The sequence below is a fragment of the Bos mutus genome, chromosome 6 (genome assembly GCF_027580195.1).
Source record: "Bos mutus isolate GX-2022 chromosome 6, NWIPB_WYAK_1.1, whole genome shotgun sequence".
Taxonomy (NCBI): Eukaryota; Metazoa; Chordata; class Mammalia; order Artiodactyla; family Bovidae; genus Bos; species Bos mutus.
This window is the reverse complement of record NC_091622.1, coordinates 112621119-112648583: the sequence shown is the minus strand read 5'-3', so window position 1 is coordinate 112648583 and position 27465 is coordinate 112621119. Positions and strand designations below refer to the sequence as shown.

Sequence of the window (27465 nt, the reverse complement as noted above, 5' to 3'; positions counted from 1 at the left end):
TGTATATGTATATAAGAGCCTTCTCACTGAGGCCACGAGGGGGCCCTGGTCCCTCTTGGCCTCCTATCCCATAGGGTGTGGAACTCAATTCCTAAGAGCTTTATCAGTGAGGTCATTAGTGGGCCCTGTCCTTGATCTCAGCGGACTCCACTGAGGGGTCACAGCCTGGGATTTAGGCTTCCTCCTTGGGTTGAAACACGCTCATCCATCCATCCTTCCATCCATGCATCAATCTATCCATCGAAACATTCACCATTTAATCATCCACCCATTCACCATCTACTCAACAATCCATCTTCTATCTTCTTTCCCTCCTTCCATCATTCCTTTCCTCATCCATCCATCCACCCATCCATTACCCATCCATCTTCTTTTCTTCCTTCATCTTTCCAACCATGTATCATCCAATCACCCACCTGTCCAGCATTCACTTACCTTCCACCCTTCTTTATATCCTTTTTACCCAACTAACCAGCCTTCTATTAATCTGTCAGTCAAGACTGACAAAGTGTCTACCTATGTAGCCAGACTATGCTGTGTGCAGTAGACAAAGAGGAGATAAATGGGTCAGAGCAAACTGAAGGAGAGGGGAGAGCAGAGGAGGCCCCGGATTCAGCCCTGGACCTGGAAGAGCCCCATTAGGAGATGCCCAGATAAAGGGGACAAGGGCCTTGCAGGTAGAGGGAGCAGCGCAGATAGAGTAGTAAGGCAGGCTGTGGTTTGCAGGAGCTGGCTGTGTGGCACAGTGCAACGCACAGCGGGCAAATGTCAGAACCCGAGGGTATACTTGCAAGACGAGGCTCACCCAAGGCAGGGAGAGGGTGTGTGGTCTCGGACTCATGCACACACAGCCTACATACATAGTCTGTGTGATGACTCTCCTGAAGACTGTGAACCTTCTGTGGCGGATGCAGGCAGACCTAGACTTGGGGCAGGAGGGCACCACTTCAAGGTCACACAGGCCTTAGAGGAAGAGCTGGGGTCTGGCTGGGGTCAGGCTGGCTACCCGGGGCGGGGTCAGGACCAGGGTGCCCGAACCTCTGTGGCCGTGAGGGTCCCGCGTGCTCCAGGTCCAGCGGTGCATCTCGCTCACGTCCCAGGTCCCTGTGAGTGAGCGCTCCTCCACGGACACCACGGAGCCCAGTCCCCGCAGCACAGACTGCAGGACAGAGCACAGGGAGGGCTGAGCACCCGGACCGCAGATCTGAGCAGAGAACCCGTCGAAGAAGGGCGGCCACACCAGGGCCCAGGGACAGGATCCCCCACATTCATTGTATTGCAAGTCCCTGCGGGAGGAGGGGCAGTCCCATTTTACAGATGAGGAACAGGCTGGAAGGAGCTGCTCCCAAGTGCTGAGATTGATCAGCACTCCCAGCAGGTGGCAGGCAGGTGGGGCCACCCCAGGAAACACACAGTCACCAAGGTTTGTCTCCCGAGGTGCCTCCTCCTGGGGCCTGACTCAGTGATGTCGGAGCGGGACACGGGAGGGGCAGGTGACCTGCAGGTTCACCGTCACAGGCCGAGACAGCACGGGGTCCTGGTCCACCTCATACAGGTGCTGGAGCCGCAGCAGGACACGGCGAAGGTCTGCCTTGGCCTCGTGCTCTCGGTCTTGGGGACAGAAGGAAGGTGGAATGAGGACACAGTCTTGGCCTGGCTCTTCACACTCTCACCTCCCTTTCACATCTTCACCGTCCCTCAGAGGCAGCTAACACAGCCCCACTTCGCAGATGAGCCAAACAAGGCTCAGAGAGGGGCAGGCACTTGCCCAGACACACAGCTGGTGTGCATAAAGAAGGAGGGGGAGGATCCACCCCAGGTGCAGCCAAAGCTACCGCCTCCACCACCCACGCTGAAGCCGGCGCTGATTCTTATTCACTGGTGGGGTCTTCACTGGGCTCGTCCTTTCACCTTCCAGTTCTCTGGAAGATTCTCTCTGGCTTGGCCACTGTGAAGCATGGTATGGCCTCGTAACCCTGAAGATGAGGTGCCATCTTCAGGATTGATGTGTCAGGTCACTGCCACCAAGACCTAGGAAATGTGTTGTAATACAGCTTCCACTTTCTGGGTCCTTGGTGACCAAATGAAAAGACCCATGCTGACAACCCCACAGAGCACAGGGACGAAGTGACCTGTGCTGTGTGAGGAGGACTGAGATCATGTGGGCTCCTTGTTACTGCAGCCTAAGAGGCCTGCAAAGTCTCTTGTTTCCATCAAGTGCTGAGATTAGGGACTGGAGCTCTAGAATCAGGGAAGGACTTCTCAGAGCAGAACACGAAGTTGACCAGGATAATGGTGATGAAGATGGTGATGTTGGTGATGAGGGCAGTGACGGTGATGCTGGTGATGGTCCTGATGCTGTGACGGTGGTGGTGATGGTGATGGTGATAATGTTGGTGATTGTGGTGATGGTAGTGATGGTGGTGATGATGTTGGTGATGGTGTGGTGATTGTGGTGATGGTGATGATGGTGATGATAATGTGGTGATGATGGTGGTGGTGACGCTGAGGTGATGATGGTGGTGATGGTGATTGTGGTCATGGTGGTGATGGTGATGGTCCTGATGGTGCGATGGTGGTGATGGTGATGGTGGTGATGGTGATGATGATGGTGATGGTGATGATGATGGTGATGGTGGTGATGGCGATTGTGGTGATGGTGGTGATGGTCCTGATGGTGATGGTGATGCTGATGGTGATTGTGGTGATGGTGATGATGGTGGTGATGACGGTGATGATGGTGTGGTGATGATGGTGATGGTGATGCTGATGGTGATGATGGCGGCAGTGGTGATTGTGGTGATGGTGGTAATGGTGATGGTCCTGATGGTGTGATGATGGTGATGGTGGTGATGGTGATTGTGGTGATGGCGATTGTGGTGATGGTGGTGATGGTGATGGTGATGGTGGTGATGGTGATGGTGGTGATGGTGATTATGACTGTGATGGTGATGACAATAATGGTGAAGACAATGATAATGATGGCAATGATCATGCTGGTGGAGATTCCTCGAGGATTCAAGCATCATGAGAGGCAGCAGGCCTCACGCCATCCCCTGTGGCTCCCCTGATGCAGTCTCTACCGACGTCTCTCTAGGAGGGTGGACTTGCCCAGCCCAGCCCCCTTGGCCTCCTCTTTGGCACAAGCTGCCCCTGGAAGATGCGTTTTCAGTGCACTTAGCCTGACACACATAACAGTAGCAGAGGCTCTGTCACCCCAGGTGAGGCTCCCCCATCTCACCTTCTGTGACAAGTGGAGATGCTGTGTGTCAGTGTTAGAATTCTCATGTCTACAGACTTGAGCCACAGTTGGCAATGCCCCTCTATCAGGTACAAAGATGACCTCTGCCTTTTTCCACCTTCTCCTCATTTCACAGACACTTGGAGCGTGCCAGCCTTTGGTGGGTCTCATGGAGCAGGGGAGTGGCTGAGGCACAGCCAGTCCATCCTTTGAAAAGCATGGAGTTAAGGGAGCAGATAAGCTGCAGCAACCCCAATATGAATAATGGGTTCCTGGCAGTTGTTTCCTCCTCCAGGAAGCCCTCCCTGACCCCCTGCTGGGGGCTTCCTCTGTACACAGTCACAGCACCTGACGTCATCCAGACGCACCTTGTTTCTGCTTGCTGAGTGACCCGCCTCCCTGAGGCTTCAGATCCGTCTTTGGCCAGATAAGGGAACCAGGTGACCTCACAGAGCCTGGACGACTCTGAGGAGAGTCCTTTGTACGGTGAAGGGCTGGGGACATGGCTGACATGTGGAGGCAGGAGTGAGTCTGGACACCTGAACACCTGCCTCACCTTTCTGGAGAGTCCGCAGGTGCTTTGTGTGGTTCGAGCTGTACTTCCAGCCGGGGATGCTGAGGATCTGCAGGTGGACACTTGAGGGGAGTGTCACAGCCTCTTGCTTCCAAGAACCATTCCAACTGCCTCTGTGGGCAGTTTCTGCAAGGCAGATGGACAACAAGGAAAGGCTTTGGGCCAAATTCTCCTCTCTGCATTCTTAGCTCTCCACACTAAGGCCCCCATTTAATCTGATCTCTTTCCTTCAACCACACCACAGGCAGCCTGAAGCACCTGCTGGTGCAAATGCCCCAAAATGCCTTGAATCTCTAGTCCAGCCCTTTCAAAACTGCAGATGGGGAGACTGAGACCAGAGAGAAGATGCCATTTCTTCCATAAAATGCAGCGAGTTTACACAGAGACCTGCTCTGTGAACAATTCTGGGAAGCCAGCTTCTGTGCTGTCATCTATCGCTGCCTCTGCCCAGAGGGACCGAGCTCTCCTCTTCCAGGAGATGTTCTGCTCAACTCTGGGCTCCAGCTGGAGCTACCATCCCCTCACAGTTCCCAGGCCATGGGGATTGGTCAGTCTCGGGTCACATGATTTGATCAGGACCAGTCAGAAACTTTCTCTGGGATCTCTGCTCTTGAGAGAGGAGTTTCATTTCCTCATACTAGCCGTATGACCTTGAGCAAGTCATTGAAACCTCTTTAACCTCAGGATGCCCACGTTTACAAGGAGGGGCTTAGATCTGAGGTCCCTGGTCACTTCCTGCCCCACAGTAGCTCAGGTCCCTGCAGGCACCAGCTCAGCGCCAGTGCTAGACAGGTCGGCTCACCCGGGGCAGTGATGACAGGTGCACTGTGGGACCCCCCACCTCACCGTTCATCTCTCTGAGCATCACGACGGGCCGGTGCTGCAGCGCCAGCCCACTCCTCTGGCGCAGGCCACTGGTGAGTGTCCTGGGTCCCAGCAGGAGCCAGAACACTGGGTGGACGACCGAGGAGTCATTCAGTGTGACGTTATTGTCGAGGGCCCACTGGTCATTGTTCCACAGCCGCCGGTGGAGCATGACCTGCAGGGGACAACTGTCTGACCAGGCCTGCCTGGGCCCTGGGGTCCTGGAGAGTGACCAAAGGGGCCTCCTCCTACCTCCACCTGCCCGTTCCCTTGGCTGGAGATGCCGTGTGCCTGCTCAGACAGCAGCACCAGCCTGCTTGGTAAGTCCTCGATGGAAGCCATTTGCACCATGGGGTAGTAATTCTGTGGACACAAACATTGGCAGGCTGGTGGTAAGAGCAGAGGGCCAGGTCAGCCAGCAGGTCTGGGGTCTCCCTCTGGCCCCAGGCGGCCTCCTGCATGGGCACAGCAGCAGCCCAGGTTGGCACAGTAGTGATGGGAGGGGCTCTGACTTGTGAGATGAACACACTGGGATTCAATCCAGCTCCACTGCTTCCTGACCTTATGCCCTGGGGGACTCAGCCCAGCTAAGCCTTGGTTTCCCCATATATGAAATGTGCCCAAAAGGTCCCCCTGGTGGAGGGAGACAATAAGGCATCTGTGCCAGTCCAGCCAGGGATGGCCCCCAGCCAGGGGTTCCAAATAGAAAGGGCCTGGTGTCTGGGCTGGAAAGTGCTCATACAACTTTTTGTTCTGTTTGTTTGTTCTACTGGAGCAAGATGTCCTGGGCTGATTTCCCCAGACTCTCTGGAGCCCAGGTCACAATGGGTGAGGAACAGCTGCAGAGATGAAGGGACAGAGGTTCAAGGAAGACAGAGCAGGGAGGAACCACACCCATTCTCAGGGCTCCAGTGGAAGGAGCGAAAACTAACAGGGATGGAGGCTCAGGAGGTGGTCAGCACGGCACTGCCCCTGGATCATCCCAGGGCTCAGTGCACTTCTCTTCCCAGGAGAGTACCGAGGGCCAGGGACACCCAGGGACTCAGCCAAGGTCACGCTTTTGGAGGGCGAAGCCCTGGGAGCTGACTGATTTTGGAGTTCAGCCCCTGCTCAGCCCTCCCTGGCAGCCAGGCTGTGGCTCAGCTCAGAGCAGCAGAGGAGGGTCACACCCCATTCAGGCCTAGCCAGGTACCACATGCTTAATCCTCAAGCAGCCCCCAGTGGGTCACCCATTGACCGAGTAAGACCCACGGTGGACATAGGAAACCTCAAGGACACACCTCACACACGGCAGCCCCAGACTCTGAGACCACGTCTGAACATGCCTGGGCCACAGCCCCTAGGGGCGGACAAAGGGCAGTTGGGCTCTGGGAGATGCTCTAGACCTAAAGGGGCTCTCCTGCCTTCTGGAGAAAGGTCACCAGGACTGGATCTGTGGCTGCCACACCCCGGGACAGCTCAGGGTGTACCCGAGCGATGGTGTTCCACATGTTCTGCCGGTAGGGCCTGCGCTGCATCTGGTAGCCATTGTTGTCCGAGTGGAGGACCTGCCCCGTGTTCAGATCAGTGCTTGTCCTCAGGATGGCCTCACGGTTCAGCTCCAAGGGGCCCACCCGGTACTCCTGCTCTATGCGATGGCAGAGCAGCTCCCCGTCAGAGCTCTGGGGCCCGCGGGCCAGCCAGGAGTAGATGGCGAATGTGGGCTCATTGTCGTTCACCTCCCTGGAGGAGAAGCAGGAGAGGTAGGTCAAGACTTGGGAGCATTCTGGGTGCCCTGCCCTTCTTCTTTCTTCCTTCCTCTCCTTCCATTTCCCTTCCTCCATCCTTCCTGCCGCCAGGGGTACAGGGAGCCTGCTCAGGCAATAGAACAGGAGCAACCCAGTTCTCTGAAGGTTCTGGTTACCAAGTCATACCTGGGTGGCTCTGTCTGTCCTGCTAATGAAAACACAAGAACTGCTCTCATGTCTAGGTCACTGTCACTGTGGGCTCCTGTCCCGCCTCTAGACTTAGGTACCACCAAGGTGACACAGCACAGGCAAGCAGAGCAGGACTGCAGAGACTGGAGCAGCTCATGACTTCATCGAACTTCCATGGAGGAAGGACCATGTGCCAAGCCCAGGTCCAGGAGCTGGGTGTCTGAAGCATGATGGGCCCTCATTTCCCCATTCACCTGCCTGTGAGCACCTCCATGTGCTGAGCACAACCAGGGGGCCACCTTCACCTGTAGAAGTACTGCCGGATCTCAGTCACCAGCGGCCCCTCCACAATCTCCATCCTCACAGCCTCCCACGCTGGCTCTGCTCTACCACTGGGTGTGAACACATAATTATCTGAAATGGGGTCATGATTGGAATCACTCTTCACATGATACTCCATGAAACTCTGGGTCACCCGTACTGTTCGGTTACTCCGCCTGCACAGAAAGGAAAGAGAAAAGAGTGTCATCATCATGGCCATCTCATCCTCATTCTGGGACCCAGGCTGACAGAGCCTCTGGAGATGCCAGCCTGGGCCAAGGGGGGAACACAAACAACCTCCTAAGTGCACCAGTGACATGTGTGAGCTCACTTAGTGAAGCTCATGCACTTGGTTTGGATAAGAGCGGTATGGACCCACCAGAGCTCACATGACATCAGATCCTTTCCCTTTCCTGGTTGTTGCTGTTGTTCAGTTGCGAAGTCATGTCCGAATCTTCTGACCCCACACACTAAAGCACACAAGGTTTCCCTGTCCTTCACTATCTCCTGGAGTTTGCTCAAATTCATGTCCATTGAGTTGGTGATGCTATCTAACCATCTCACCCTCTGCTGCCCCCTTCTCCTTTTGCCTTCCATCTTTCCCAGCATCAAGATCTTTTCCAATTAATGGGCTCTTCCCATCACATGATCAAAGTATTTGAGCTTCAGCTTAAGCATCAGTCTTTCCAATGAATATCAATGGTTAATTTCCTTTCGGATTGACTAGTTTGATCTCCTTGCAGTCCAGTGAACCCTCAAGAATCTTCTGCAGTACCACACTTCAAAAACATCAATTTTTTGGCACTCAGTTTTCTTTATGGTTCAACTCTCAAACCCTCACATGACTACTGCGAAGACCAAAGCTTTAAGTATATGGATATTTGTTGGTAAAGTGGTATCTCCATTTTTTAATATACTGTGCAGATTTCACATAGCTTTTTTTTGCCATGGAACAAGGATCTTGAATTTCACGTTACGTCATGATCTGCTGCAGTAATTTGTGGAGCCCAAGAGAATAAAATCTGTCATTTTCTCCATTTTTCCTGTTTCTATTTGCCAAGACATGATGGGACCCGATGCCATAATCTTAGTGTTTTGAATGTTGAGTTTTAAGCCAACTTTTTCACTCTCCTTTTTCACCTTCATCAAGAGGCTCTTAGGTTCCTCCTTCACTTTCTGCCTTTAGAGTGGTATCATCTGCATATCTGAGATTGTTGATATTTCTCCTGGCAATCTAGATTCCCCCTTGTGATTCATTCAGCCTGGCATTTCACAGGATGCACTGTGCATATAAGTTAAATAGTCAAAGTGACACTATACAGCCATGAGGAACTCCTTCCCCAATTTTGAACCAGTTGGTTATTCCACATCCAGTTCTAACTCTTGCTTCTTGAGTTGTATACAGTTTTCTCATGAGATAGGTAAGGTGGTCTGCGGTTCCCATTTCTTTAAGAATTTTCCAGTTTCTTTTGATCCAAATCCAAGGCTTTAGTATAATTAGTGAAGCAGAAATAGATATTTTTCTGGAATTCCCTTGCTTTTTCCCTGATCCGACATATGTTGGGAATTTGACCTCTAGTTCCTGGAAGTTCTCAGTTCACATACCACTGAAGCCTAGCTTAAAGGATTTTGAATACATCCTTGCCAGCATGTGAAATGAGAGCAACTGTACATTAGTTGGAACATTTTCTGGCATTGCCCCTCTTTGGGACTGGAATGAAAGCTGATCTTTTACAGTCCTATGGCCACTGCTGAGTTTTTCAAATTTGCTAACATACTGAGTGCAGCACTATCACACATCATCTTTTAGGATTTTAAATCGATCAGCTGGAATTCCATCACCTTCACAAGGTTTGTTTGTAGTAATTCTTCCTAAGTTGAAAGAACTCTTACAACTGCACAATAAAGAACAGCCCAATTTTGAGATGGGCAAAGGATCTAAAAAGACATTTCACCAGAGAAGATGCACAAATGGCCAAGAGGCCCATGAATAGATGCTCAACATCTACAGTCCATAGGGTTGGAAATCAAAGCCACAGTGAGATAGCACATCACGTTCACTAGGGTAGCTATATGGACCAGGCAGTTAATACAAATGCAGGTGGGGTATGGGGAAATCAGACCCTCATAGTTTTGGATAAGATTGAAAAATGGTGCAGCTGGGTGGGACACAGTCCAACAACTTCTCAAAGTGTTAAACATAGAGTTTCCTGTGACCAAACAATTCCACTCCTAGGAAATGACCCAAGAGAAAGGAAAGCTTTTGTCAACACAAAATCTTGTACATGCATGTTCACAGTGGACTTATTCACAAAAGCCCCAGAATGAAAACCACCCACATGTCCATGAGGTGAGAACTGGATAAATGAACCCAGGAATATCTGTCAGTGAAATATAAATCAGCCCCCAAGAGGAACTGGGTCTCACTCCCACTGCAATGTGAATGAAACTTGGAAATATGATGCTGAGTGGAAGAGTCATCATGCAAAATGTCAGGCTGGATGAACCGCAAGCTGGAATCAAGATTGTCAGCAGAACAACAATCTGAGATGTGCAGATGAAAGTGAAAGTGGAAAGCCCTCAGTTGTGTCCGACTCTTGGCAACCTCATGTACTTTACAGTCCATGGGATTCTCCAGGCCAGAATCCTGGAGTGGGTAGTTTTTCCCTTCTCCGGGGGATCTTCCAATACCAGAGATTAAACCCAGGTCTCCTGCATTTCAGGTGGATTCTTTACCTGCTGAGCCACAAGGGAAGCCCAAGAACACTGGAGTGGGTAGCCTATTCCTTCGCCAGGGTATCTTCCCGACCTAGGAATTGAACTTGGGTCTCCTACATTGCAGGTGGATTCTTTACAAACTGACCTATCAGGGAAGCCCTACATGCAGATGATACCACTCTAATGGTGGAGAATGAAGATGAACTAAAGATCCTTTTGATAAGGGTGAAAGATGAGAGTGAAAAAGATGGCTTAAGTCTGAACATTCAAAAAACTAAGGTTATGGCATCTATTCTCATCACATCATGGCAAATATAAGAGAGAAAAATGGAAACAAAGACAGACTTAATTTCTACCTCCAAAATCACTGCAGATGGTGACTGCAGCCAAGAAATTTAAATACACTTGTTCCTTGGAAGGAAAGCTATGACAAACCTAGACAGCACACTAAAAAAGCAGAGATATCACTTTGCAGACAAAGGTCTGTATAGTCAAAGCTATGGTTTTTTCAGTAGTCATGCAAAGATGGGAGAAGTGGACCATAAAGCCATAGATCTGATGCTTTCAAATTGTGGTGCTTGGGAAGACTCTTGAGAGTCCCTTGGACTGCAAGAAGATCAAACCAGTCAATCCTAAGGGAAATCAACCCTGAATATGCATTGGAAGGACTGATGCTAAAGTTGAAGCTTCAATACGTTAGCCATCTGATGAGAAGAGCAGACTCATTGGAAAAGACTCTGATGCTGAGAAAGACTGAGGGCAGGAGGAGAAGGGGGTAACAGAGGATGAGATGGTTGGATGGCATCACTGACACAATGGACATGAATGTGAGTGAACTCCCGGAGGGAGTCGAGGACAGAGGAGCCTGGGGCACTGCAATTGATAGGGTCACAAAGTCAGACACGCTGTAGCGACAGAACAACAACCACCGTGTGAAGGATACCAGGCTCCAAAGGGCCCCGTAGGGTGTGATTCCATTGACTGAAATGTCTAAATTAAGCAAGTCCAGGAGATTCCACTAGCCAGGTAGCCCTGTGTGTGTGCTTAGTTGCTCAGTGGTGTCTGACTCTTTGCAACCCCATGGACTCTAGCCTGCCAGGCTCCTTTGTCCATGGGATTCTCCAGGCAAGATTACTGGCGTGGGTTGCCATGTCCTTCTTCAGGGGATCTTCCCAATCCAGGGACTGAACCCAGGTCTCTTGCATTGCAGCTGGATTCTTTACCACCTGAGCCAGCAGGGAAGCCAGGTCCCTGAGGGAGGTGAAAAGAGGACATGTGAGGATTCTCTCGGGGGTGATGTAACTGTCCTAACCTGAGTGTGGAGATGCCTGTACGACGCTGTGATCACAGGGAACAGCACAGACGTGTACAGTGTAAAGTGATGACCCAGACGGTATGTGCCTTTCAGCAACACCCTTGATGTATATAAAAGAACAAAGGCCCTCCTCCAGCAAAACTGCCCTGGGGTGGTCTGTGCACATGCTGGCTCCCTGCCTTAGGCCTTTGCATGTTCGGGTCCTTCCCAGGAACCACTGCCCCCTCCTCTGACCCACAGACTCCTTCCTGCCCTTCAAGGCCTCACACCTGGCTCCAGGGGCCTCATCCCTGCCACGCCCACTCTGCACCACCCTTTCTCAGTCCCCACAGCCTCCCCTCTCTGACTCTGCAGCAGGCACTGGTGGTTTCCCTACTGGGACGTGAAGTGGCACCATAAGGAACATGCTGTCCTCCCTGAGACAAAAGCACCTGAAGACACACAGGGTGAGGAAGGTGGACAGCAGGACGCGTGCTCTTCCCCTGGGGAGCACCATGTGGGGTCCTGGCTTAGGGATGGGGTACCTGAGGGAGGGAAGAATGGGGTGGCGAGACGGACCTGGCTGTTCAGGGGTGTTCCAGAAGGGGCATGGGGCCTGAGTGATGACAGAGCTCAAGCTGGCCTGCAGACTCCACCTTTCAAAGCATGACCCCTTGGAGGAGGGGGGGCAGTCACTCACAACCTACTGGGGTGACAGCCCATTTCTTCTGTTCCACCAGAGTCTCTGCAGTCAGCCCTGACTACGTGCCTCATGCCCTCTCAAGAAGGACCTGTGGGTTGACTGGAGGAGGGAGCCCTATTGAGGGGGTCCAGGTCTGTGCTTGCAGACTGCTGACAGATGACAGGGCTGAGCTGCAGGTGACACTCACCTCAGACTGATGTGCCCTGTCTTCCTCCCTTTCTCTGGCTGCCTCCTCCTTCTCTTTCCTTACCTCACTTTCTGCCCGGTGCCTGGACCCCCACCCCAGGTTCCTTGACCCTCTCCCTGGCAAACTTCTGTTCCTGTTAGGAGATCACATCAAGAAACAGAAGTGGGTGCGTTGGACAAAGAGCTGAAGAGGTGTCGAAACTGCCTATCGTGTGACCTCACCATGGACAGGGCTCTGGGGGCCTTTCCTGGGGCTCAGCTGCCCTCTCTGCTGCCAACGAATAGCGGGTGGTGAGTGAATAGTTCAGTGGATGGGTGGATGGATGGATGGATGATGCATGGATGGATGGATGATGGATGGAAACCAGGAAGGTTAGATGCATAGATAAGTGGTTGTGTGAGTGCATAGTGGATGGGACTGTGGGTGAATAGACGGATTTCATATGGCTCTCAGTTTTAAAAAGTTGATCTCATGATTAGTATGTTTTCCCGGGGTGTGTTAGGATATACCCCATTTTATGAGGATTAAAATTTTTGGAATGAACAAGTTCAAGAAAGGCTGTATGGACCTGGCTTAGATTCCCACAACTAGACTGGTTTCACTGCAGGGAGCTTCATCACCATCACACCCTCGCCCTGCAGCTGAGGAAATGGAGACCCAGGTGGGGCATCACCTGCCCAGGTCCAGGGTGCTCCTGGCCTCAGAGGCACAATGGCTGCACCTTACCTCTCCCAGATGCTGTGCATCAGGTTGGTGTCTGTGTCCAGGAACACGGTGTAGCAGTCATTCTCCACAAGCACCAGGTGGCAGCCCACTTGTCTGCCACGTCTCCTGAGTCTGGGTCCAAAATGCTGGGTGCTGGCCACAAAGGGTGCAGTCTCCCCAGTGGCCTTCTGGGAACTCCTGCTGGGCCGGATGCTGTAGTGCCGGTAACTGAGTCCTGGGATTGTGGTCAGCATGCGCAGGTCATAGGCAGAGGGCATCTCCTTTGAACTCTGGACCTGAAACGCCTGAGGGAAAAGATGAATGATGGATGTCAGGGATGGAAGATGCCTCAGTCCCCTTGGAAATCCTGGGCTTACACACCTGGTGGATGGGGTGCTTGCTCTGCACAGAGACAGTTGGGTCATTCAAAACTGGGCTGAGCTGGGCTCCCCTCCTGCATCCTCCCTGCTCAACCGGGTCCAAACTCTTCTCCCTCCTTCCTCTTTCTCCATCGGGGCTGCAAACCACCTGCCCTCTTCACACATTCCCTCCTGTTCCTGCCTCTGAGCCGTTGTTCATGCCATTCCCTTGACCTCTTTGAAGGGGGCTCCCTTGTCTCTTAATCCTCCAGTTTTCCCAAGGAGGGAGGTTTCCAGATTATCCTACAAGACTTTCTCCATCTTCATGTCATCTGATTCAGGGAAGGGAGTTGGATGAGGACAAGAGGTCTATGCAGGAGGTCCTTCACTTTCTAGGGAACATGTGTCATTTCTGAGTCCTGTGTGGAGGGTTTGGGGGATCTATGAAGAAACTCATGTTTCACTTCACAGTCTCCAGCACGGCCTTTCTCTGAGCTAAAGAAGACACCTGTTGCCACCTCACATCCCACACTTGTCCTGAAGGATTTCCTCCACCACAATTGTCATCTGTCACTCCTACACTTTCTTATTTTCTTCTTTCCTGCATCCCCCACTAGAATAGAAGCCCCATGAGAGCAGGGATTATTGTCTACATGATTATTAAAGTTTCTCCAGTGCCTAGAGTAACACCTGGCACATATTAGGTGTTCAGTAGGCTGTGGGGGAGGCCTTACAAATAGCTGTGAAAAGAAGAGAAGTGAAAAGCAAAGGAGAAAAGGAAAGATATAAACATCTGAATGCAGAGTTCCAAAGAATAGCAAGAAGAGGTAAGAAAGCCTTCTTCAACGATCAATGCAAAGAAATAGAGGAAAACAACAGAATGGAAAAGACTAGGGATCTCTTCAAGAAAATCAGAGATACCAAGGGAATATTTCATGCAAAGATGGACTCGATAAAGGACAGAAATGGTATGGACCTAACAGAAGCAGAAGATATTAAGAAGAGATGGCAAGAATACACAGAAGAACTGTACAAAAAAGATCTCCATGACCCAGATAATCACGATGGTGTGATCACTGACCTAGAGTCAGACATCCTGGAATGTGAAGTCAAGCGGGCCTTAGAAAGCATCACTACGAACAAAGCTAGTGGAGGTGATGGAATTCCAGTTGAGCTATTCCAAATCCTAAAAGATGATGCTGTCAAAGTGCTGCACTCAATATGCCAGCAAATTTGGAAAACTCAGCAGTGGCCACAGGACTGGGAAAGGTCAGTTTTCATTCCAATCCCAAAGAAAGGCAATGCCAAAGAAGGCTCAAACTACCGCACAATTACATTCATCTCACACACTAGTAAAGTAATGCTCAAAATTCTCCAAGCCAGGCTTCAGCAATATGTGAACCGTGAACTTCCTGATGTTCAAGCTAGTTTTAGAAAACGCAGAGGAACCAGAGATCAAATTGCCAACATCCGCTGGATCATGGAAAAAGCAAGAGAGTTCCAGAAAAACATCTATTTCTGCTTTATTGACTATGCCAAAGCCTTTGACTGTGTGGATCACAATCAACTGTGGAAATTCTGAAAGAAATGGGAATACCAGACCACTTGATCTGCCTCTTGAGAAATTTGTATGAAGGTCAGGAAGCAACAGTTAGAATTGGACACGGAACAACAGACTGGTTCCAAATAGGAAAAGGAGTTCGTCAAGGCTGTATCTTGTCACCCTGTTTATTTAACTTCTATGCAGAGTACATCATGAGAAACGCTGGGCTGGAAGAAACACAAACTGGAATCAAGATTGCCGGGAGAAATATCAATAACCTCAGATATGCAGATGACACCACCCTTATGGCAGAAAGTGAAGAGGAACTCAAAAGCTTCTTGATGAAAGTGAAAGTGGAGAGTGAAAAAGTTGGCTTAAAGCTCAACATTCAGAAAACGAAGATCATGACATCTGGTCCCACCACTTCCTTGGAAATAGATGGGGAAACAGTGGAAACAGTGTCAGACTTTATTTTTCTGGGCTCCAAAATCACTACAGATGGTGACTGCAGCCATGAAATTAAAAGATGCTTACTCCTTGGAGGGAAAGTTATGACCAACCTAGATAGCATATTCAAAAGCAGAGACATTACTTTGCCAACAAAGGTTCGTCTAGTCAAGGCTATGGTTTTTCCAGTGGTCATGTATGGATGTGAGAGTTGGACTGTGAAGAAGGCTGAGCGCCAAAGAATTGATGCTTTTGAACTGTGGTGTTGGAGAAGACTCTTGAGAGTCCCTTGGACTGCAAAGAGATCCAACCTGTCCATTCTGAAGGAGATCAGCCCTGGGATTTCTTTGGAAGGAATTATGCTAAAGCTGAAACTCCAGTACTTTGGCCACCTCATGCAAAGAGTTGACTCATTGGAAAACACTCTGATACTGGGAGGGATTGAGGGCAGGAGGAGAAGGGGACGACAGAGGATCAGATGAGTGGATGGCATCACTGACTCGATGGAGGTGAGTCTGAGTGAACTCCGGGAGGTGGTGATGGACAGGGAGGCCTGGCGTGCTGCGATTCATGGGGTTGCAAAGAATCGGACACGACTGAGCGACTGATCTGATCTGAGTATTTAAGAGCATTTAGACTTAGTGGGTGGTGCCTTTGGGTTGGAGGGGGATGTTATATATTGGATCTACTCATCCCAACACCCTCATGTCTCCCGACCCTGACATAGAGGAATCTTCCTCCTCTGTCTCAGCTAAGGATCACTGCCCTGCCTGCCAGGTCATCACCCCATGCCTTAACTGTCCGTTTCTGTGTCTGTTTCTTGAATCCCAGGATGGTTCCACAGTCCAGGGATGAGCACTCATCTGGGGCCAGGCTCAGAACAGACATTTGGCAGTGTTTCTGGAATGATGGACTGATGAAATTCCCTCTCTCACCTCTTCAAGAAAGGGCTGGCTTGGTAATAGTAGGGTCAGCTCTAGAACCAAGTCTAGCCCCAGGTCTGGGAAGGAGATGAGGAGGGACCACACAGGATGTGGATGTCATAGCTGGGGCCTGCCCCTACGACAGCACCTCCATAAATGCACAATTAGGACTATTTCTGGCTTCCCCATGAGAAGTAGAAATGTACACATATGTGTATATATATATATTCCCAATGAGGGGCTGGACTGTGGGTGGATGCCTCCCATGGAGCTGAAGATACCATGAGACCTTCCAGGGCAGGAAGAGTAGAGCAGACTTCTGGTCAACTCAGATGCCCAAAGCCTAGGGTCAGTCCCCTGGGTGGATCCACTGACCCTGATGGTGACTCACCCATAGGACACTGTCCTCACAGTGAGAGCAGCGTGTCACATGTTCCTTTTAGATGCCTACTTCTGGGGCCCCAGCCCAAAGCAGGGTCAGCAACAGGGCATGCACCATAGATGGGATGTCACCCTTACCTGTGCAGGGACAGGGCGGCCTGACTCGTCTGTGATGCTGACATTGGGGAAGTCCAGAGTCAGGGTGATGATGGTGGTGACTGTCCAGGCCAGCGGGTTGTAGACCACTGCAAAGTGGCCCCCAGGCTCCGGGCCTGCACACAGAGAACAGGCTCTACTGCTGTACCTGACCCACCCCTCACCCCGGTGCCCCTTGGAACAAGAGAAACTGAGGCAGGTGAGATGAGTTCTGCAGAGTCCAGGGGGAGGAACAAGCAGACACGTGGGGTCTGACGTCCAACTCCCTCCTAATCTGTTCAAGCTGGGTCTTGGTTCCCAGGAGGGGTGGGAGAGCATCCACCCAGAGATGAGGGTCCATGAGCTCCTCAGTCATCTCTTCCTGTCAGCCCACTTTACTGGTGCGGACACTGAGCTGCAGAAAGAAGGGTCAGCTGCCCAAGGTGACCCATGTTCTAAGGCAGTGTTCCAAAGCTTAAAAGCTTGGAAATGTACAGAAAATTCTCTGGAGCTTGAAGGGTCAAGGCCAATCACCAAGGTCAGCACTGGAGGTCTCTTTGGTATGAACCTGGATTCTCTTTCCACTCCATCCTCCACCAGATGTGCCCCAGGATAAGGTCGTGTCCGATGACTCCCGGATCCCTGAACACTGCACACACTGTCCAGTCCCTGGCCTCTGCCCAGGCAGCTCCCATGGCTGGATGCCTTTCTGGGGTCTCCACCTACACCTTGCTTGGGGAGTCAGTCGCCCTTCTGAGCTCATTGGAATAGCCAGCCCCACCAGGAACCGGAAGAACCCAGTTCTAAGTCCCTTACTGAGAAAGTCTTCCCCTCCCAACACCAGTCTGCATGGGCAGAGTTCCTGTGTGCTGCACCCCTGGTCTCCAGGGCCCTTCCAGACTCTGAAAGTGGGATGGGACTGCACACAGACACAGAGCAGAGGGCAGAGCTGGGCAGTACAACCGGGCAGACACCTGCCATGGCCCACTGTGCCCCCAGGGGCCTCGCTTACCTGAGTTTGCTGGAGACCTGTCCTGGGTGATGGAGGCCATCAGCTTGTGCACCCCTTGCATCCCGGTGCTCAGGTGCTCCACAAACATGTCACCAACCTTGCCGGCGTGAGTCCCGGTGATGGCATCGTGGTGCTGGACCTGGGCCCCCGCAGGAGCAGGACAGGAGTGGGGTCAGGCCAGCCTCTGCTCAGCACCTGCTGTCCTGACACCCACAGGGCCCTGACACCACTTCCCTCTCAGCAGGTGCTGCTGGAGAATTGGGGGTTCCTCCCACTTTACAGAAGAGGAAACTGAGGTCAGAGAGGTCGATGAACTTTCCCAAGTGTTTTTGACCTTGGGAAAACGCATAACTGTGTCCCTGACTCTGGACAGAAAACTGACTTCTGAAAAGGACCCTCCCCAGCTTCCCTCCATGACCCAGCCATCCCATAATGAGAGGGTAACAAGCAGGAAGGCCAGGGGTCTCCAAATGGAAGAGTGTCAAACATTTTTCTCTCTTAAGAGGCAGGAGGAAACAAACTAGTGTTATTTTTTTTCCCTTTTCTATACAAATTTAAAAAGAGGTTTCTCTTAAAACTCTGTGTTGCCATAATGACACCTGGTTCCACCTGAACTTTTCTCCAACCTTGAGCTCACCAACGCATTTCCTTATGGAAGTGTTGGTCTTAAGCTGTGCTAACGTACAGTGTATTTCCCCAGACTCTGTCTTCAAGTCGGTTCCCCCTAAAGACTCAGGACCCACTTGACAAGCCAGTATGTTGTACTCATGCATTGCTCTCCTAATCTATGTTACCGAAACTGTGTCTGTGTATGACAGTCTGCCCTTCTTCAAGATTCACGTCAATCATTTCATGGCCCGGGATGACTCCCCTGGTGCTAATGTTATCTCAGTGAATCTTGTGGGTGAGGGGCCTGGTGCCATTCTCTGAGTTTTGAGACATTTCCTTTCTCTAATTAGCAGATTTCTAGTAGCTATGTAACACCCAGCTAAAGACTGGCAGGGGGATACTCTTTCTGCCCCCTTCTGATGTCTATGTCAGAAGCTTTCTCTATCTCTTTTATACTTTAATAAAACTTTATTACACAAAAGCTCTGAGTGATCAAGCCTCGTCTCTGGCCCTGGATTGAATTCTCCTCCAGAGGCCAAGAATCTGGTGTTTTTCATGGTTCAGCAACAACCTTTCAATAAGTGCTGATACCCTGCTCCAGAAAAGCCCCACACATGGCCTATTACTTGCCTGCACCACGTAGGGTTGGATGACCTCCTCTTCACAGAAGGGAAACTTGAGTCCCCGTGAGGTGAAGCCACATGGCCACCCCCTCTGATGGGTGCTAAAGTCAATCCCCTTCACCCCCGCGCAATGACTAGTCCTGCCAACAATTCTTTTTAGTGACTGAATGTCATGAGCAGCGTGGCCCATTTCTGACTACTGAAGAGACAAGTTGTAGGAGATCTTCGGTCTCAGTTTTCCCATCTGTACAGTGGGGACAAGTAAGATGCAGAGTTATGAACAACTTCCTTTGTGGCAGCACAGAGCCCAACAACCTATGTGTGTTTGGATATAGGGTTCTCATTTTCCAAGGAGGACATTAGAGCTCAGAGAGGGCAAGTCAATAGCCTGAGCTCAGAGATCTGGGCTGAGATTTGAGCCCAGCATTGGATTGTTGGACATCAGTGCTACTCCACTTTGCCCTTTTCTCTCTGGGGCAATCTGGCTGTATATCTTCCTTAACCGCAAGCTTGACCCAGGCAGGCCATGGTCCTAGCCTTGGGGCAGCTTCATCATGCATGTGTCTTGTGATCAAAGGCGACCTTTGTGTTCTCATCTATAAAGTGGACGTGTAGTTACCAGGGACTGGGAGTTGTGCTGACCTAGGTGAAGAGGAAAAGTTAAAATTTTACATAACGTCCTGCTCCTTCTGCCTCTGTAACTCAGCGTGCTCCTTGCAACGTCTGGATCATGTAGGTCATGTAGTCTCAGAAAGTGGGGACTCATAGTACTAGGAACTGGATCATATTTCACTCAGCCTTGTCTTGCTCTCTGCAATCGCCCAGCCCCCTGCAAATGCACTGATCATCACTGTCTGTGTATACAAACTGTAAGCCCCGTGCTTGGGGCTCACAGCTTGGAGTGTTAACTCCTCTGGAAAACCTGAGTTTCTCCAACTCTCCGAGTGTGGTGCTTGGTTTCTCGAGTACTGGTTTCTGCAACATTTCTGGAGGCCCCAGCAAGATTGCAACCATGCCACCTGAGCCACCAGACTGGTTGCTCAGCCGGGTCGGAGTGGAGGAGCCCCGAAAGGGACGAGGTGGCACACCACCTGGTGGTGTTCTGGGTTCTCTTTTGGACCAGCGTTCTGACTCTCCAGGTGGCTTAGCCCTGACCGGACTCATTGGAGGAATGGACCAACTCACCAGGAACGGCCACAGGATCAAGTAAGGCCCCGTGGCCAGTCCCCAGTCAGGCCCTACCCTAACGGGTAGAAGAGGAGACTGATCACCTCCTTGGAGATCCCAGGAAGGGAGCATCAGATAGGGAGACCTGGGGACTCAGGAAAAGGGAGGTACTGTGATGACCTCTTGAATTACTGTGTATACATGATTGCTGATTGAAGGAAGTGGAAGTGAGCTACACAGTCCTCGGACTACAGAGCCTGAGAGGATCCAAAACCTGCAGTTCTGTGATGACCTCATAAGGCTGAAAGGCAGGGCCAGTCTGTGGGGGATTTGATCTCTCCCTGCGAAGCTGGTCTGGGTCGGCAGTTTATACCAACCTGCCAATGTTCAGAGGCATCTTAAATCTCCCTCAAGAGAGCAGCCAAGAGGGTGAGACATGAATGTGAACGAGTGTGCAGCCTGATTCGCTTGCGCTTCTGGCTTGATTGTGTGGCTTCACGGCCGTCATGGCTATGGAGTCCGAGTAGGCCCTAACTTGTGGTTCCGTGGTGATCTCATGTGGTTCAAGGCGGTATCTGTTCTGAGGGACCCAGTCCCTCACTGCGAGACAGAACTGGATCAGGGGTATATACTGATCTGCCAATGCTAAGAGGCACCTAAGTTCCCCCCAGGGACGCAGGCAAGCAGTCACCTGAATGGTATTCTCTTTTGACGGGCCAGCCACCCTTGCTTGTCTTTGCACCACTGACTCAAGGCGGGATATACAGTGAGGGAGAAATTATTGGTTACTGGTTATTCTTCTGTTGACTGACTCCTTGAGCTGACAGGTAAGAGATGAGGTTTTCCTCAAAACCCTGCCAGGTAGATTATGCTTGTCAACATGGGTGGCAGTTCCTCTGAAGCAACAGTTTTAGACTGATAAAGAACTTTAAGAAGGGCTTTGCAGGAGATTAGTCAAGATGACCCCCAGGAAACTTAACTTATGTGAGCTCAGTTGGCCATCCTTTGATGTTGGATGGCTGCCAGAGGGCAATCCTGACCTTCCCACTGTCCAAGCAGTGAACCAGGTAGTCACTGGGACTCCAGGCTTCTCTGTCCATGGGATTTTCCAGGCAAGAGTACTGGAGTGGGTTGCCATTTCCTTCTCCAGGGGATCTTCCTGATCCAGGGATCAAACCCAGGTCTCCTGCATTGCAGGCAGACGCTTTACCTTCTGAGCCACCAAGGAAGCCCCCATACATAGACACCTGGCTTCTAATAGCACAGATCCTGCCCCCATGGGCAAGATTTTGCATGAACAGATAGGGACAGAGTAGGGTATTTGTTCCCCAACCAGAACTCAGAAAAAGAAAGAAGAGAAAAAATATATATTCCAGGGAGATCCAGTGGAAGACCCATGACTGCCCCTGCCATACCTTCCCCGGACTCCAGATGCCCCGGCACAGTCAGCGCCAGACCCATTGCCAGACAGTCCACCTCCCTCCACATCCCCCGCAGCACCTCATGAGCAAGACACCAGCCCTGAGCCAGTAGGGAAGCAGCTCCGCTCAGCCAAACAGTCTAACCAGCTGGCCACCGCCCATGAGACGCCACTGCAAGAAACTCAAGGTCCTCAACAAGTGGACGAGGCTCAGTCCAGCCTGGTCGCTCCCTCCTCTATCACCAGCCTTCAGCCCTACTGATCTCCTAAACTGGAAACACCATAACCCAGCGTACTCGGATAAACCACCAGCTATGATTGACCTCCTAGGGTCCATTTCCCACACCCATCAGCCTACATGGGATGACTGTCACCAGCCCCTTACGTCTCTCTTCACCGCTGAAGAAAGGTGATGCATCTCAACAGAAGCCCCCAAATGGCTCCGAGGACAAGTGTCCACAGAGGTCTTAGATGCAGAAGGATGGGCACAAGAAGTGATGCCAGAGATGAGGCCTGGTTGGGATTTCAATTTCAGAGGAGGATAAGAAACCCTGGGTTGCTACTGTGATGCCTTTCTACATGGATTTCAAGCAGGAGCCAAAAAGCCCACCAATATGTTCAAAATTACAACAACAGTCAAAAAAGGGAGATGACATTCCCACCAATTTCTATGAAAAACTGTGTGAAGCATTCCGGACATACAACCTGTTCATCCCTGAGACAATAGAGAATCAACCAATGATTAATGCTTCCTTTGTGGCTCAATCCTGTGCAGACACCCAACGAAAGCTCCAAAAGCCGGAAGGCTTCACTGGGATGAATCCCTCACATTTACTGGAGGTAGCAAATAAAGTCTTCGTGAACCTAGACCATGAAGCCCAATGAGAATCAGATAAATTAATGAAACAGAGAGCAGCCCTGCTAGCAGCATCATTGAGGAGCTCAGATCAAGTGAAACAGAATGTCCCCTTGTGGAAAGGGGAAACTAAGAAGAGACCACCTCTACACCACGACCAGTGCACCTATTGCAAGGACACTAGACACTGGATTGAGTGCCACCGTCACAGAGGGACATCTAAGGGTCAAAGAAGTTCGGTCAACCCAAAAAGAAAGGCACCAGCCTGAGCTGGCCGTCAAAAACCTTGTTGGCCTGGCTGGAGCAAAAGCAGACTAAAGAAGACTGGGCTCACTAATCCTGGGCCCTTGGGAGCCCCTGGTCACAGTGAAAGTAGGAAGCCAATCAATGACTTTTGTGGCAGATACTGGAGCTGAACACTTCATGGAAACCACACCTCTGGCTCCCCTCACAGGCCGAACAGCAACTACTGTTGGGGCCACAGGGACATGGCAGCCTGCTCATTGTGCAAGGCCCATTCGTGTCAGCTAGGGGGCCATCTGGTGACTCATGAATTTCTCTACTTACCTGAATGCCCCATTCCCTGGCTGGGTAGAGACTTACTGACAAACCTGGGGGCACAAATTACCTTTGCTCCTGGAAAGCATACGAGCCTCACTCTGGGGAGCCAATCAGCTCTGATGAAGGCCATGACTATGCCCAGGGAAGATGAATGGCGTCTCTGCTACTCACGGAGGGAAAAAATAAATCCCCCAAGCTTGCTAATAGAATTCTCTGATGTCTGGGCAGAGAAGGAGCCCCCAGGTTTGGCCACAAACCATGCCCCCATTGTAGTGGACCCGAGGCCAGGAGCCACTCCTGTTAGAAACAATATCCAGTACCTACGGGAGGCATGCCTGGGAATTTGGGACCACAGCCAGTGCCCACGAGATGCCGAGATCCTAATGGAATGTCAGTGTCCCCGGAACACCCCACTCTGACCAGTCAAAAAGGAGGGAATGACTACCGCCCCATCCAGGGCCTCTGTGGCATCAACAGTGTGGTGATCACCAACCATCCCGTGGTCCCAAATCTCAACATTCTCCTGAGTCTCTTACTCTCTCATGCAAGCTGGTTCACCTGCTTTGATCACAAGGATACATTCTTCTGGCTCTGGCTCTCACCAGCCTGCCAGCCAGCCCTTCTTTGCCTTTGAAAGGGAAGACCCACACACTGGGACGAAGGCACAGCTGACTTAGACCCGGCTGCCACAAGGCTTCAAAAACTCACCTGTTTGGTGAAGCCCTGGCTGAAGACCTTGCTGCCTTTCGCAGAGAAACTTTGAACTGCACACTACTCCAGTATGTGTATGTCCTGTTGCTAGCCAGTCCCACCCAGGGGATTGCTGGAGAGGCACCAAAGCCCTGTTGGCTTTTCTCTCCACCACAGGGTACAAGGTGTCATGGAAAAGGCTCAGATCTGTACACAGGAGGTCAAGTACCTGGGCTTTGTCATTTGAAAAGGGCATCAGGCACTGGGACAGGAGGGGAAGCAAGCCATCTGCTCACTACCTCGGCAGAACACCAAGAAAGAAGTCTGTGAGTTCCTCGGGGCTGGATTCTGCTGGATATGGATACTGAGTTTCTCTGAAATTGCCAAGCCTTTGTTGAAAGCCACAACAGAGTGGTAAGGATCCCCTGGAGTTGCACCCTTAACAGGAAAAGGCCTTCAAGGAGATAAAGAGACTCTAGACCACTGTTCCTGCATTAGGGCTGCCAAATGTGGCACAGGACTTTAACCTCTTTGTGCATGAGAAAAATCACACTGCAGCAGGGCTCCTCACACAAACAGTTAGGTCATGGCAGCGCCCGGCCATATACCTGTAAAAGCGACTGGATCCAGCGGCTGTGGGATGGCCACCATGCCTCCAGGCATTAGCTGCCACTGTGATTTTGGCCAGAGAAGCAGATAAGCTTACTCTAGGACAAAATATAAAAGCAAAGGTTCCCCAGGTTGTTACTGCCCTGATGAACAGCCAGGGCCATAAGTGGCTGACCAACTCCAGGATGATTTGCTATAAAGGACTGCTCTGGGAAAACAAACAGGTACAACTCGAGACTGTGCGGACGCTGAACTCCGCCACAGTTTTACCTGTGTAAGTGGGAACCCCCGACCATAACTATAAGGAGGTCATAGATGAAATTCGCTTGAGCAGGCTGGACCTGATGGACATCCCCCTCCAGAACCCAGAGCTGGAACTGCTCACTGACAAAGGCAGTTTCATCCAAGACGGGCAGCACAAAGCAGGCTCTGCCGTAACAACAGTTGACGAGAAAGTGCAGGCCGAGGCCTTGCCACAAGGGTGGTCAGCACAACAGGCTGAGCTACGGGCATTCACCCAGGCGCTAAGGCACACCAAAGGGAGACGAGTCAACACCTATACTGATACCAGGCATGCCTTGGATACTCTACGTGTACATGAAGCCATTTATAACGAAAGGGGACTATTGACAGGAGGGGGAAAGGAGATTAAAAACAAAAAAGAAATCCTTTAGTTGTTAGACGCAGTCTGGAAGCCTTTCCAAATAGCAGTCATCCATTGTAAAGGCCATCAGCGAGGAACTGATCCAATCAGCAAAGGAAATTGGTCAGCTGACCAGGCAGTCAGGGAGGCGGCGACCCAACCAATCCCCAAAGTCGACCCTGAGGCAACCTTTAAGGTCCTCTTGGCACCAGAATTGCCTCCATCCCCGAGATACACCAAGTAAGAAGACCAATGGGCTCTAAATGATGGAGGAATAAAAGCAAAGGAGGGCTGGTGGAAGCTCCCAGACCAAAAACTCACTGTCCCCAGCAGTCATGCAGTCCAGCTGGTAAAACAACATCATGAGACAACTCATTTAGGAAAAACTGTGCTGGAGAGCTTACTGAGCTGCTACTGTTTCAATTTTAAGCTCCCAACCCTGTGTGCCCAGATCAGTACTAGAGGTGTGACTTGTACACAAAACAACGCCAGCCAAGGACCAAGACCTAACCCAGAGATGCAGACAGTTGGGACTCTGCCCTTTGAAGATCTAGAAGTGGACTTTACTGAAGTCAAGCGGTATAGGGGCTGTTAGTGTTTACTTGTGGCAGTCTGCACCTACTAGGGATGGGCTGAAGCCACCCCACACGCACTGGACAGACATGAGAAGTGTCCAAGGCCCTACTAAGAGACATAATCCCGAGATACGGGCTGCCTCGGTCCTTAGGGTCTGACAATGGGCCAGCTTTTGCGTCTGAGATAATGCAAACTTTATCCAGGACACTGGGTATCGAATGGAAGGGTCACACCACTTACAGGTCACAGAGCTCAGGGAAAGTTGAACGCATGAATGGCACCCTCAAGACTACATTAGCTAAACACTGTCAGGAGACTCATTTATCTTGGGTTGACATGTCACCGCTAGCCTTAGTCCGAGCCAGATGTATCTTGCAGTCCTCAGACAATTCTCTTCTTGAGATCTTATATGGGAAAATGCCCCCAGGGATAGGAAAACTCAAAGGAAACCCCCAACAACCAGCTGGCCTGGAGATGTACTGACACTTCCAGGCTCTGGGAAAAGTCTTCCACCGTATAGCCCAAGAAACCTTAGAAAGGACACCCATTTCTTTGGGCAATTGGATTCATCCTTATCAGCCCAAAGATGAGCTATGGGTTAAAGACTGGAAAAAGAACCACTTCCACAAGTTCAGACAGGCCCTCTCACTGTCGTCCTGGCAACACCTACTGCTGTTAAAGTTATAGACTTCATGCCTTGGATCCACCCCCAGAGTCAAGAAGGCAGTGGCTTCCTGTGACGAGGACATCTGGAAAGCAATTCAGGACTCGGAAAATCCCCTCAAGGTCTGGTTCCAAATACAGTGGCCCTCACCCACAAAGGGCGCTCGCTGAGCTCTGCTCTAGTCACTTCAGAAGCTGACCAATCAATGCAGAGCAGAAGTTTGAGGATTGTTCCAGCCACACTCCGATAGCTGACTGGTCATTCCCTGGCGGAAGACTGAGGATCTGGCTATCAAAATATCAATGGATTTTCATTGTCAACCTTGGTCTGTATCCCTGGTTGGAGTTATTGCTGTGTTCTTTGCTCCAGGACTAGCTTTGGTTGCACTCCAGGACTGGGATTTGGGTCCGAAGCTGCAGTTAGCTGTCTGTTACCTCACTGTAGCGGGAAGCCTCAGAGATCATGTCTCTTATGATCAATTCGCCCTACTAACTAAATCGCTCACAGTATAGCTGACCCCCTTCATGATAGGCTCAGTTGCTATAGCCATGACAGCCCAAAGACGGGGAGAAAACCTTTTGCTAGTGTTCAGTTATCTGTTATGTGCAGGTTGCTTTGCAATCTTTTCTGTCGCTTGCTGTAACAGATGGTGCCGTTCCTTACCCATCACGCACCGGTCAACATTACAGTCAACCCTTGGAAAACTGTGTCCTTAATCATCAGCGTGAACAATGTGTAGATAGCCAATCCTATAGGCTGGTCACCTACTGCCTTAACCATGTGACGTATATCCAGAGGCCTGGGCACCGAAAATGTTCTCCATTCATGCCCCCCACTGCTGCTACCTTTCCCCCACCAGGTGGTCCAAGCCCCAGGGGTATCCTGATGCCATGCCATTGTCATCATGCCCCCGTGCCTCCGTTTACCCCCAAACAGCACACAGATGCAATAAAAGAGAACAGGTGTCTGTCTACAAATAAATGGAAAAACCTACTGGACAGGAACAATAATGCAGACAGACACAATCACGGAGCAACTTTGCCCTGAACGCTCAGGCTCTGTCCTTTGGCAGCGTGACTCAGGTTACAGAGTTAACTCCCCTTTAAACCCGCATCTGTACCAGCTTCTCAGTGCAACCCATCGCCTTCTTAAAGACACCATCCCCCAGCTGGTCAGGGACTGCCGGCTTTGCTTATCCTACGGAGTGCCACGGCACTTAGGTACACCAGTACCACTGAACAACGCAACAGCCATGGGACCGCCTATATATTCACCCTTACAAGGGCCAGTCTTAAGGACAATTGAGCTAACTCAGAAGGCTCCAGAATGCTTTACAAATAATGCAGGAACTGAACCTGTAGACAAATTAGCCAGGGACCAATGTAATCAAACTTTAAAAGGTGAGTGGCTCACTCATCCTCCCACAAACACGATATGCTGCTGCCCTTATCAAGGCCTTTTCTTTGTGGGAAAGATGCTTACTTATGCCTACCAGTCAGTTGGATGCGTATCTGCATCTTAGCTTTCCTCACTCCGCCGATGAATATTGCCCCTAACAGCCAGACTCTCACCTTTGGCAGCAAAGACATGCTCAAAAAGGGCCATCCAGTTTATGCCTCTACTAGTTGGTCTGGAAATTACTCCTGGAATAGGTATGGGAATAGGAGGAATTGTTTCATCAACCTCCTCCTACCATACACTATCCAGGGACTTCACAGACCACT

At 50.9% G+C, this 27465-nt stretch overlaps 1 protein-coding gene across 1 annotated transcript in view; it reads right to left on the bottom strand.

The window, feature by feature from the left end:
- LOC102268389 (epididymis-specific alpha-mannosidase-like) overlaps positions 1–27465 on the bottom strand; it is a 42062-nt gene that overhangs the window by 362 nt on the left and 14235 nt on the right. The window contains exons 8-18 of the mRNA XM_070371905.1: positions 17324–17462; positions 16315–16448; positions 12545–12819; positions 6901–7092; positions 6149–6401; positions 4932–5042; positions 4662–4854; positions 3798–3941; positions 2125–2132; positions 1499–1603; positions 1039–1159 (exon numbers count right to left, since the gene is read on the bottom strand). Of these exons, the coding sequence (XP_070228006.1) occupies positions 1039–1159; positions 1499–1603; positions 2125–2132; positions 3798–3941; positions 4662–4854; positions 4932–5042; positions 6149–6401; positions 6901–7092; positions 12545–12819; positions 16315–16448; positions 17324–17462 (1675 nt within the window). The remainder of the gene's footprint in view (positions 1–1038; positions 1160–1498; positions 1604–2124; positions 2133–3797; positions 3942–4661; positions 4855–4931; positions 5043–6148; positions 6402–6900; positions 7093–12544; positions 12820–16314; positions 16449–17323; positions 17463–27465) is intronic.